Source organism: Panthera onca, chromosome B2, assembly GCF_046562875.1.
Source record: "Panthera onca isolate mPanOnc1 chromosome B2, mPanOnc1 haplotype 2, whole genome shotgun sequence".
Lineage (NCBI taxonomy): Eukaryota > Metazoa > Chordata > Mammalia > Carnivora > Felidae > Panthera > Panthera onca.
The window spans coordinates 16,528,114-16,541,098 of record NC_138343.1 but is presented as its reverse complement, the minus strand read 5'-3'; the positions used below and the strand labels follow the sequence as shown (position 1 = coordinate 16,541,098).

Sequence of the window (12,985 nt, the reverse complement as noted above, 5' to 3'; positions counted from 1 at the left end):
GGGAGAAGTTACCATGTCTCCATTTGTCCCCTCAGCCTTTTATTCAGTTATATCACTATGGACTCAAAGATATGTATTGTATTCTTTGGGTTATAATCTTTTACGGTGTTTTCTTGTGTATAGCTCAATAAAACGGGCCATCGAGAGCTCTTTGAGGGCTCTTCCTGTGCCCTTTCAACCTGCCCCATGTTTTGTTTTTTTTTTTCTTTAAGAAGTTCCTGATTTTCTAGCACCCCAAGATGTTTCAACCCCAAAATCAACCATTTCTTCAAGGCCTCTGGTTCTCTTTACCGGAGAATGGTATTTAGAAACCAAGATCTCGCTGGATGGTGTGTTCATTGCTACTGACCTGTCACTGCTTCTGAGCCCTCTCAGTGGATAGCGCTAGGAAGTATATGTACATGTGCTAACTCCTACTTAGGCACTATTTCTGTATCTGTGTGTGTGAATACACACACACACACACACACGCGCACATACATGTTATGCCATATACATGAATGAAGCACGAGTCCATACATGTTTCCGATTCCAGGCCAGCACCACAAAGTTGACTCTAGCATTTTCTATTTCCTTCTTTTTCTTTCATCCACAATGAGGAACCCGGTCCTCATCTACAATGCGTTTACGTATCTGTTCAACTCTAGTGTTAATCGGTGAGCCAGTTCCCGAAATCCTAACCCACCCGAGAAAGACACATTTTAAGTTACAGTGCAGTGTTTGTGTGCAGTTCTTTTTGTCTTTAGCCTTCACCTCACCTGGTCAGAGCCCTCTTTGCGAAGGTCACCTAGGGTGGGACCTTTCTTCCCATCCCTACTGAGTGGGTGTGTGGTTCACTTGTACTTCAGTTAGGTCATCTATCTCAGCTTGCATTTTTCTTGGATTCTTCGCACATCCTGGCTGATTATGCTTCTGTTTACATCCCATAAAGTTCACTTCATGGTTTACAGCTCACTCTATGGCAGTCTTTGACAAATGCAGAGAATGGTGTGTCCACCCCCACAGTTCCGTCACCCCAAAAACTCCCCTAGTGCCATTCCTTCATAGATAACTGCTTCTCTTACCCAGCAACCCCTAGCACCACTGATCTCTTTTCCAGAGTGCATATAAAAGGGAACATAGAGTAAGTAGCTTTTCGGGTCTGGCTTCTTTCACTTAGCATAAGGCAAGTAAGAGTTATCCATAGTTCGTTTCTTTTTATTGTTAAGTAGTATTCCATTGTATTGATGTGCCATGATTTGTTATCCACAGACCAGCCAAAAGATCTGGAGTGCCGCTAGTATTTGGCAAATATGAATAAACTTGCTATGAGACATTCATGGGGCTCCCGGGTAGCTCAGTCCGTTAAGCATCCGACTTCGTCTCCGGTCATGATCTCGCAGTTCACGAGTTCGAACCCACATCGAGCTCTGTGCTGACAGCCCAGAGCCTGGAGCCTGCATCAGATTCTGTGTCTCCCTCTCTCCCCCTCCCTGCTTGCACTCTGTCTCTCTCTGTCTGTCCAAAATGAATAAACGCTAAAAAAAATTTTTTTGAAAGACACTCACATATAGGTTTTTATATGAATTTAAATTTCCATTTCTGCATGGTTTCATACTAGGGGTAGGAATCTCTGGGTCATGTGGCTGGTATAGGTTTAGCATTAAAACAGACTGTCCAGACTGCTTTTCAAAGTGCCTGCACCATTTTACAGTCTCACCAGCAATGCATGGGAGTTGAGTTATTCTGTGACCTTCCCAGCACAGTTTAAAAAAACTATTCTAACCGGTTTACAGTGGTATTGCGTTGCAGTTTTAACTTGCATTTCTTCAGTTGATGATATTGAGCATATTTTCATATGCTACTTGTTTTCCAGATGTCTGGAAAAGTATTGGTGAAGTATTTATTCAGAAATGTTGCCCATTTTTCAAGTGGGACATGTATTTATTTATTGTTGAATCTTAATATTTTTAAAAAATATATCCTGGAAATATTTTCTTGGTCAAAAATGTAATTTGCAGAAGTGGTCTCGCCATCTGTGTCTGTCTTTTTGTTCATTTTTGCAATGTCTTTCTCAGAGGGAAAAAAAAATGAATGTTCAGGTTGCCTAGTTTATCAATTTTTTTTTTTTTAATTGTGCTTTTGGTGTCCTACGTAAGAAACCTTTGTCTAAGGTTACAGATTTTCTACAGTTTTCTTTGAGAAATTTTACAGTTGTATATTTTACATTTAGATATATGATCGGTTTTGAGTGATTGTGGAAGATATAAAGTATGTGTCATGTTTTTCCTATGTGGATGTCCATTCGTTTCAGTGATATTTATTGAGAAGACTGTCCTTTCCCCATGGAGCTACCTTGTTTTGTTTTGTTTTGTTTTGTTTTGTTTAATTTATTCACTTTTGAGACAGAGAGTGTGAGCTGGGGAGGGGCAGAAAGAGAGGGAGGGAGAGAGAATCCCAAGCAGGCTCCGTACTGTGAGCACAGAGCCCGAAGCGAGGCTTCAGCTCACAAACTGTGAAATCATGACCTGTGCCAAAATCAAGAGTCGGATGCTTAACTGAGCTTTTTTGTGAGATTTTGTGAGATTTTTATTGCAATTGTATTGCATCTATAGATTGAATTTGGGAGAAAGGCTACCTTAACAATATTGAAACTTCCAGTCTGTCTATGAATATACTAGATGTCTTCGTTTACTTCTGTCTTTGGTTTCTTTAACTAGTATTTTGTAGTATTTGCAACCTACAAATCCTGCACATTTTTAAATTTTATTCTTTTGGTGCTATTTTAAATAGCATTGTGGGGTTTTTTTTTATGTTTATTTATTTTTGAGAGCGGGAGAGTGCACGTGCACATACACCTGTGTGCCCGTGCACACATGGGGGAGGGGCAGACAGAGAGGGAGACACAGAATCTGAAGCAGGCTCCAGGCCCTGAGCTGTCAGCACAGAGCCCGACGCGGGGCTCGAACTCACAAACCACAAGATCATGACCTGAGCTGAAGTCAGACGCTTAACCGATTGAGCCACCCAGGAGCCCCAAATAGTATTGTATCTTTAATTTTGAATTCTAGTTGTTCATTGGTGGGCAATAGAGTTTTTAATAGATTTATTATCCTTTTAGTATCTATGGGTTTGTAGTAATATCCCCTTTTTCTTTCCTGTTGCTGGTGATTTGTATCTTTTTTTTTCCCCTTGGCCAGTATTACTAGATGTTTGTCAATTTTTTTTTTTCATTTCTTTCCCCAAAGACCCAGCTTCTGTTTTATTGGATTCCTGTTTTTCTTTTTTCAATTTCTTTATTTCTGTTCTCATATCTGTTATTTCCTTTCTGCTCCCTGCTTTGGGTTTAGTTTTGGTTTCTCTTTTTCATTTCTAAAGGGGAGAACTTAGATTATTTATTTGAGATCTCTCTCCTAACAGAAGTGTTTGATACAGTAAGTTTCTCAATAACCACTTCTTTAGCTGCATGCCACAATTTGAGTGTTATATTTTAATAGTCATCTAGCTCAGGAGGGCCTGGATGGTTCCGTCAGTTAAGCGTCCAACTTCAGCTGAGGTCATGATCTCATAGTTCATGAATTCAAGCCCCACATCCATCTCTCTGCTGTCAGCACAGAGCCCGCTTCAGATCCTCTGTCTCCCTCGCTCTCTACCCTTCCCCCATGCTCTTTCTCTCTCTCTCTCTCAAAAATAAATAAACATTTTAAAAATATGGGGCGCCTGGGTGGCTCGGTTGGTTAAGCGTCCGACTTTGGCTCAGGTCATGATCTCACGGTCCGTGGGTTTGAGCCCCGCATCGGGCTCTGTGCTGACAGCTCAGAGCCTGGAGCCTGTTTCGGATTCTGTGTCTCCCTCTCTCTGTGACCCTCCCCCGTTCATGCTCTGTCTCTCTCTGTCTCAAAAATAAATAAACGTTAAAAAAAAATTTTTTTTTTTTTTAAATATAAATTCATCTACCTCAAAGGATTTCTAACCTTTCTTTGAGACTTACTCTTTGACCCACAGATTATTTAGGAATATGTTTCGTAAGTCTGGAATATTGGAAGATTTTCAGGTATCTTCCAATTATTGATTTCTAGTTTGATTCTGTTTTCATCTGAATACTTACTCTGTGACTTTTATTAACTTAAATGTGTTGAGGTTTGCTTTGTAGCTCTGAATATGGCAGGGATTGGTGAACATTCCATGTATACTTATAAGGAAAGCATAGTGTGTTATTGCTTGGAATGTTCTATAACTGTCAGCTGGGACTAGTTAATTGATAGTGTTTTTCAGGTCTTCCTTCTGTGTTGTCACTCATTTTCTGTACGCTTGTTCCATCACTTACTAAGAGTGGGATGTTAAAATCTTCAACTCTAATTGTGGATTGGTTTATTGCTTTTTTCAGTTTTAGCCCCATTTATTTTGAGGCTCTGGTTTATTAGTTGATATACATTTAGGATTATATGTCTTTTATCATGATGTAATGTTCCTGTTCATTCTTGATAGTATTCTTTGTTCTGAAATCTACTTTGCCTGATACTGATACAGTTTTTCCAGCTGTGATTTCGTTAATGTTGTAAGGTATACTTTTCTCCAAACTTTATTTTCAATCTGTTTATGTCTTTGTTTAAAATGGGTTTTTTTGTATATAGTATATACACTTGGCACTTGCTTGCTTAATCCAGTCTAGCAATTTCTGTCTTTTAATTAAGGTATTAGACTTGAATTCCTTTTAATGTTATTTTTCATGTAGTAGAATAAAACCTACCACCTTGCCACCTGGGTGTGGTTTTATTTATTTATTTTTTTTTCTTTTTATGACTTAATTGCGCATTTTTTTATGACTGTTTTATCTCCTCCTTGACTTTGTTATTTACCCCTTTTTAGAAAATTTAGTCGTCTTCCTTCACATAATGCTGCATTACTTCACATGCAGCTTAGAGACTTTGTAACTGTATTCACAGTACCTCCTTTCCGTTATTTGTGCTGTTGTTTTCATACTGTCTACGTTTCCCGGTGCCGTAAACACCCGGTCCATTATGTCTGCCGCAGATGTTCAGTTGTCTTTTAGAGCAAGCAATTAAAACTTTACAGAAAGAATCCTTATTCTGCTTCTGATACTCTTCAGCTTTTTGTGTCGATCCACATTCCCTTCTGAGCCCGTATCCTCTCTGCCCAAAGAGTTTCCTTGAACATTTACTGTCAAGTAAGTCTACTGGCAGTGAATCCCCTCCATTTGTATTTTTCTAAGAAAGTCTGCATTTCTCCTTTGTCTTTGAACACTGTTTCCGTTGAGCATAGAACTCTGGGTTTGGCCATTTTCTTGTTGTCATTGTTACTTTGTTTTTCATTTGTAGCATCTCACTGCCTTCTCCGTCACCTGTGTCCAGCTCTCAGCTGAAATTCCCACTGGACACTGCGGGTGGCCCACAAGCCTTTAACCCATCAATTAGTTTGAATTCTCTGATGCTTCTGACATCTGTGTCCTATCCGACTGGTTCTGATTGCTTTTTCTCTTCTGCATACGTTTTTTTTTTTTTTCCCTGCCTTTTTGTATGTCTCGTAATTTTTGTTACGAGAGCTAGACATCTTGTGTAAGACAGTGGAGACTACGTAAATAGGCTTCCTGCCTCTTGACAGGTGTGCCTCTCCTGCCGGGCCTTTAGTGTGGGCATCAAGAGTTTTCGTAGTTAGAAGTGGGGCTGCAGGTGTGTGATACGTTATAGATACGGCAGGCTTCCAGCACCAGAGGCTTCAGATTCCTCTAGACTTAACTTGTCTTTGGGGGAGGAGGGGTTGATTAGGAGGGCAATGCCCATTTCAGTCCCACTTTTAGGTGTCTCAGTGAGTGTCAGTCTACACATTCCCGTTCATCTCCTGTCCCTCTCCCAACAGTTTTCGGCTGTTACCCGTTACGTAAAGGTCTTAGCTTAGCATTTAGGGGTGAGGAGGAGGACAGGATGCCCTCGGGTTCCGATTCAGCCTCAGACTCCCACATGCGCCATGCTTTTAGGTTTCTGGGCCGTGGCGCTTGTGTTCTCCCACCACTCCCTCAGCTGTTGTGGGGGACTCAGCTGGTAATCTTGTCCTTCCTCAAGGAGTAGAGCTGTGTTTTTTCTCCTGTTCATCCCCTCTCCCCACTGCAGTAAGTTTTCACTAGGCTCCTAAGGGCAGCAGTGCTTGTGCCCTTCCCTCCGCAGTGTTTTTCCCTAAAGGAGCGAGAGGAAGTGGATCCAGGTGGAATGTCTTGTTCCTTCTCTCTGGCTACGGCGCCTGTCCCCCAGATCTGGACAACAGGGGATACTTCACACTCTTTCCTGTGAGGACTTGAATGGGGTTCATGGCACAGAGCCTGCAGGAAAGAGTAGCTTCAGAGGATTCACACAATGCGGGCAGTCCATACTTGGCTCTGAGCAGCCTGTCATCTGTTGAGCTGAACCCTCCTGGCCAGTGTCCCATCGCACACACCCCAGATGACGCTGGCTTATGTCTACTCTCTTCCCACAGACACCGTCTCTGCTTACGGTTTGGAGTGTTTGATTGACGGGGACCTCAGCTTTATAGGGAATATTGAAAAAGTCATCAATATGAAGATAGCCTTGTTTGTTTGTTTGTTTGTTTGTTTGTTTAAGATAGAGTAATAATTTTTAAGTGAAAGCACATCTCACCCTAGTTAGACTTTGGAGCTGGGCTCGCCTCTGGTGAAGTCAGCCTGTCTGGTAACCTGTTCCCTGGTCATCTCATGTCTTTAGATTTTCTTTCCCACTTTCCCCTCAGTCTCTTAAAATATGTCTGACTCGGCACTGTTGGAGCAAATTCAAAACAAATTGGGAGTGACTCCAATTTTAGAATTTCAACCATCTGATAGGGGTCAGGAGAGCTATCTGTGAGGCAGGGGGCAGGCCATTTACCCAGAAATCACCCATTCCATCTCTAGCACGGGCGCCTGGTGGGATTCAGGATATTAGCATTATTTCATAGCAAAACCAGCGGAACCCTCAAAGCAAAAAGCATATGAAATCATGTGTTAAAGTAACCTAAATGAATGTGTTTTGTCCTTGAATGTTTTAATTGTAAAAGTAACGTGCTTGAGATCAACAGCAGAAAAGTTCTAGTCCATTCCATCCTCTTGAAATAATCAGCCTCCAACGGTTTGGTGTTGATCCTTTGAGACTTTTCTCTAAGAACTTGGTAGTATAGAAGGAAGAGTAAAATCAATTAATACGCAGACCATTTGGGATATGCAGGAAGCAAATGTGTTGCTTATTTCCCTATTATTTTTCCTGCTCAGAAAGTATACATAAATGCAGAATGTTAAAAGTATGCATAAATGCCAGAATGGTTCACAACTAAGCTGAATACATTCTGATACCTTCTTTATTATAGCTCAGCGCCAGAGATTTGGGGTAGAGGTGTTGCATTCATCCGCCATTTAACTTTTTAAAAGTTTATTAGCTTTCTAAGGGAAAGAACCTCTAATTTTGTGAGATTCTGAACAGATAAAAATTTAAATCCAGTTTCCACATGATCTTACGAGAATTAAGAAACTATTCCCTGGACCTTCCTGAATCTTCTTTGTTAAACACGGTCCCGTGTGACGTTATGAGGCTGATACTAATGACTCTTATTAGTTATGGTTCCTCTTCCTGTGAGGAGTGAGTTGGATTACCATAGGGAAAAAATGACAGGAAAATTTAGCACCTCTCTTAGCGAAAAGAAAAGAAAAAGGTAGAAGTCTTAAGTCCTAGAGAGTATTACTACCCAGAGCACAATGGAAACCTCTCTAAAATACTATCCAAATATCAGTTCACATATTTCATAGAATTATCAAATAAAGTTATTGGGCTCACAAATCCAAATGCCATCAGTTTGTTTTGCTTTTTGTTTCAGTTTGTTCAAAAGAGAGGCAGAGAAGTAGCTAGAGCTCAGGAAGAGTTGTGTTGAACTCTGTCAAATTTTTTATATCTTCCCGTCTTCTTTAATGGTTGAGTCCTTCACGGGCTCTGTGCTGACAGCTCAGAGCCTGGAGCCTGCTTCCGATTGTGTGTGTGTCTCTCTCTCTGCACCTTCCCTGCTCGTGCTCTGTCTCTCTCTGTCACTCAAAAAATAAATAAACGTTGAAAAATTAAAAAAAAAATAGTTGAGGCCTTTATTTCTGATTTTCTTGGTATATTATCCTCACCTGCCTAACCTCCCGAGGCCCATTTCACATTCTGCGTCCCTGACAAGTGTACTGGCCATGCTACTCTCTGTCAGCGCCCCGCTTGTCTGATTCCTGGCCCGACTGACTTATTCTCCCCCCTGCCACCCCTCCTCGACTAAACTGGAGACTTTCTGTGAGTAGGGCCCTTCTCTGTTACGGTCCTCACAGCATTGCCAAGCTTATAAAAACTAAAAGAAAATAAAAGGCTGCACCTGTCCACATGCGAAACATGCTATAACATCGCCCCTCGGTTGTTTTTATTAGATGAGAAGCAAAGATTCGGTTTCGAGCGGTCTGGGTATGACCTTGAAGAGTCGGATGGCCCGGATGAGGACGATAACGAAAATGAAGATGACGATGAAGACAGTCAGGCTGAATCTGTCTTGTCAGCGGCTCCCTCCGTTACGGCCAGCCCGCAGCATCTTCCGTCTAGAGGTGGCCTCCAGGATCCTGGGAGCACAGAGGAGGACGTCAGGATCGCCGACTGCTTTTCTGGGGCGCACACGGACCCGATGGACGTTTTACCCAGAGCCTTGCCCACCAAGATGACCGTACTTAGCACGGTGCAGTCAGACCACAGCCGGAAGACGGAGTCTCCGGTGAAGACCAGGCCGCTCGCCGCAAAAGACGGAGAAGAAACGGCTGCTCCCGTCGACTCTTCCAGGTCACCTGAGGCCGCGCCCAGGTCCCCGTGTCACCAGATGTCTGTAGACTACCCTGAATCAGAAGAAATTCTGGGAAGTTCTGTGGCCGGAAAGAACACTACTTTAACCCAGGTAAATGTCTTGTTGTAGGGTTTCCCCACAGGGGGATCCTCATGGCTCAAGAAAATAATGTACTTAAGTTTTTGTTGTTGTTTTTTTTTTTTAATTTATGGCTAAGCCTGGGTTCAAGCACAAGTTCTGGTTGTATTTAAAGGCAAAGGACTTTATTTATGCCCCCTGGATTCTTGCTAGGTATTTTAATCAGAGGTCACATGTTACTTCACATAAATCTGTGAAAGAACCAAATGGTTCTCTAAAACTACACTCCTTTTTAAAAATATATATGTTCCAATTGGGAACCTGACTCTTGGGACCTATTTATCCCCCTCGCTTGCCCTGAATTGTTTTTCCAGTGGCATCGATTGATGTGACGGATCTGTGCTAAATTATCCAAACGTTTTGCACTTTGCCCCTGTCGACACGACAGCGACCAGTGTCTGTGGCAAAGTTAATGTGGCCCCCAAAAATGTATCAAGAAGTTCACTTTGCTTGAATGATGAAATTGCTGTGACAGCTTGGGAAAGCTTCCTGCCGGAGAACCAGCTCGGGGCCAGACACGGGCCTGCAGAAAGCCACCCTCCGGGTGCTTTTTACCCCTGGTGGCTCATGAGGAGTGTTTAATTCTATGCCGAATGTATTCATCCCACTGACCTCTTAACGTCTCTTACCTTCTCTTATGTCTTGTATGTATTGACGATGGCCATAGGGTTTATTTCTGAATGTGGCAGATCTTGGTTTGCTAGGTAACACTGGAGAAAACGAAAAAGTCTGTGAAAGCTCAGATTTCTATAGGCTATTCTAAATGAATATAATTTAACATAATTGCATTAATATTTAAACTATACTTGATATTTAAATTAAATTACTTCCAGACTGGTCACCTGTGTTCTCAGCTTCTCTATCCCAGATCACTTACATACCTGCCAGTGCCTGGAAATCTGATTTTCAGTAGACCTTTCACAAACATAGGAAGCAAGGGAGGGAGGGAGGGAAGAGGTGAAGGTAGGAAAAGAGGGGAGGGGAGGGGAGGAAGGGAAGGGAAAGGGAAAGGGAAGGAGGAAATTTGTAAAACTGCAAAGTATTCCATGAAATGCGTTGCTGTTCCTTGCCCTAGAGATTAAAGACATAATAGATTTTTTAGTTGGGAATTTCTTTTTTATAACGAAGACATCATTTTTTAGCAGGCCTGTCATTTTTATGTGAATATACATGCTTTCTCCTCGTTAGGAAGAGGAGATTTTACGCTGGCAGTTTCGCTGGAAAGGGGTTTTGTCTGTTGTCTTCCAGGGCACCGCTTGCGTGCGACGACCCCCTCCCGCCGCCGAGCGCGGCCCGCACACAGCAGTGGGGGCTCCGTCAGGGGCCTCGCCTCAGCCTGACGCCCAAGAGCAGAAGCAGCAAGTGACCCTCCAGACCCCTCCGGGCCTGCCCTCTCCCCAGACTCATCTGTTCAGCCACCTCCCTCTGCATTCTCAACAGCAGTCCAGGACACCTTACAACATGGTTCCAGTCGGGGGAATCCACGTGGTCCCCGCCGGCCTCACGTACTCCACGTTCGTGCCCATCCAGGCGGGGCCGATGCAGCTCACGATCCCCGCCGTCAATGTGATTCACAGAACTGTGGGCCCGCCCGGGGATTCGGTCGCAGAAGTTTCCGGCGCTCCCAGCCCCGCCGGAGTGGCCGAATTGAGCGGCGTGGTGCCGTGTATTCCCATTGGCCAAATCCGCGTGCCGGGCCTTCAGAACCTCAGCACGCAGGCCTTGCAGCCGCTGCCGTCGCTGGGCGTGGAGACCGTCAACATCCTGGGCCTGGCCAACACCAACGTGGCCCCGCAGGTGCACCCGCCGGGGCTGGCGCTCAGTGCCGTGGGCCTGCAGGTTCTCACCGCAAACCCCTCCCCACAGAGCAGCCCCACCCCTCAGGCGCACATTCCAGGCCTCCAGATCCTGAACATTGCCTTGCCCACTTTAATCCCCTCTGTCGGTCAAGTGCCCGCCGACCCGCCGGGGGTTCCCGAGATGCCCCCTTCCCAACCCAGGGCGCGGGAGGCGCCCCCCAGGCCGACTTCGGGAGCCGGCGCAGATCAGGGCGGCGGGGCCACGTCTCCTCAGGGGTCCCCCCAAGTCCAGCGGGAAAATGCAACACACGTTCTAGATGCGTCTGCCCCCGCGAGAGACCCCGGCCGGCCCGACGGCTCAAGGAAAGCGGACGCCGGCAAGGCCGCCGCCGTGAATCACGTGAAGCCCAGGCACGAGCTCGCCCCCCTTCAGGGCAAACCAGCCGCCTCGGCCGAGCCTCTGCTGCAGGTGCGTCCCGAAGCTTCCCTGGAGCCTTGCGGCCTACGGACTCGCTCCCCAGAGGGGCAGGTGCCCGGGCCCGCAGCACCGCCCCGAAGGCAGGCCACCGCGCAGTTCAGCGACGTGAGTAGTGACGACGATGAGGACAGGCTCGTGATCGCCACCTAGTGGGCCTCGACTTGGTGGGGGGTTTGGTTTGGTCTGGGCTTTTGGTGGGGTTGGTTTTGGGTTTTTTTGTGTTTTTTTGTTTTTTTTTGGTTTTTTTTTATATAACACTTAAAGGTTTCTTTGAAAACCCTCCTTTCCTTAAAGCACATTTTTCTGACATAAACTCATGACTAATCTTTGTGCAATCATGAACTTTTGACCAATAATTGTTGTTTTGTGTCCGCTCCAGCCATTTTTGTACATGTTGTATAGACACTTGTGCCTTTTAGGAGTTTATGTTTAGAAGCTGTACAGATTGTTGAATATCTATATACATAAAATATATATTATATATGTATATGAAAACCAGGTAGTTATTTGTGTTTAGAAAGAAAAAAAAAAACCCTGTCAAATAAATCAAATGATTAAATTATATGTTGCACTGTTAAATATAAATTTTTATGGCTGTGGGGCAGAGTTTCTGTGTATAAATTAGTATGTAAACTCCATATTTATTGTATTCATATTAGTCTTTGAAAATGGGTCTGTCCTTCCTGTGTAAGACAGTAACTTTACACTTCAGACAGATTTTCTGTGTCATGAAATGTTTCAGTAAAATATTGTTTACTGACTTTACCTTTGCTTCACTTGTGCCTTCTTTATATATTTGGCGATCAGTAATCTGTGTTCCGAATATAGCCATAGGTCACATTCTGTCTACGCTCAGCCTCGCCCTTAGTTTTGAGAAACGGGGGCTTTACTGGTGTTACTGCCGTGCGAAACTCCGTGAAACCCACCCAACTGTGAGGAGTAACTTCATAGCCATGAACTTCTAGAAGGTTCGCTACTTAGAACTCTTTTTGTAAATGCATATGGCACAGAGCCTGGAATGGACAAACTTCCTCAGTGCAGGTGGGACCATTTCTGGTAAGCAGAAAATAAGTTACCAAAACAGTTGTCCTGAGAACTTGGCTGAGGCCCGTGCTCCACTCCCAGGTCTGTCCAGTAGCCACGGACTCTTTCTTTCCCTCCTAATAAGTCCTGCTTATTTACGCTCCGAGAGTTCTCTGACCAGTACCGAACCACGGAGGGCCCAAGATTTACAGAAGAACCAAATTCAGACTTTGAATTATTTACGTGATTCTCTTTAGAAATGATGCTTTCCTGTCCTGGGAGGCTTAACTGCCCTTATTCAGAAAAAAATTCAGTTACCTTGGCAGCGATTGGCATTATGACCTAGGCGTCACAGATGCTGGATCTGTGAGAACGTGTTTTAACATTGGAATTGAGTATGTCGCACATCGTGAAGGCAATGCATTCACATTTTTTAAAGGCGGCCTCCTTTGTGGGGATACCAGGGCTCTGAAGCCATTGAGACCACAGACTGTTTGGGGGAAGTATTCTAAGGAGTTTGGAGACCTGCTATTCGTGAGCCCCCGCTTCCTGTGACTTTGGGAAAGGCACCTGCCATCTCGGTCGGCATGCCCTAAACCTAAATTATCTCTAGAAGGCACTCTGGCCACAGCAGGCTCTGATGGGTCTGTGATGCTTTTGACGCATGCTTAAATTTTTATTTACACTTACCGACAGATTAAGTACCAAAATTCTCTCA

General features: G+C 44.2%; 1 protein-coding gene across 6 annotated transcripts in view; it reads left to right on the top strand.

Moving 5' to 3' along the window:
• Nucleotides 1–12,009, top strand: part of HIVEP1 (HIVEP zinc finger 1) — a 146,982-nt gene extending 134,973 nt beyond the window's left edge. For 5 of the 6 annotated variants that reach the window (XM_078446635.2, XM_078446636.2, XM_078446639.2 and 2 more), the window contains 2 exons: nucleotides 8,429–8,940; nucleotides 10,156–12,009. In XM_078446635.2, the coding sequence (XP_078302761.2) occupies nucleotides 8,429–8,940; nucleotides 10,156–11,394 (1,751 nt within the window). In that variant the 3' untranslated portion in view covers nucleotides 11,395–12,009. The remainder of the gene's footprint in view (nucleotides 1–8,428; nucleotides 8,941–10,155) is intronic. The other variant, XM_078446638.2, reaches the window with a different exon arrangement.
• The last annotated feature ends 976 nt before the right edge of the window (nucleotides 12,010–12,985 follow it).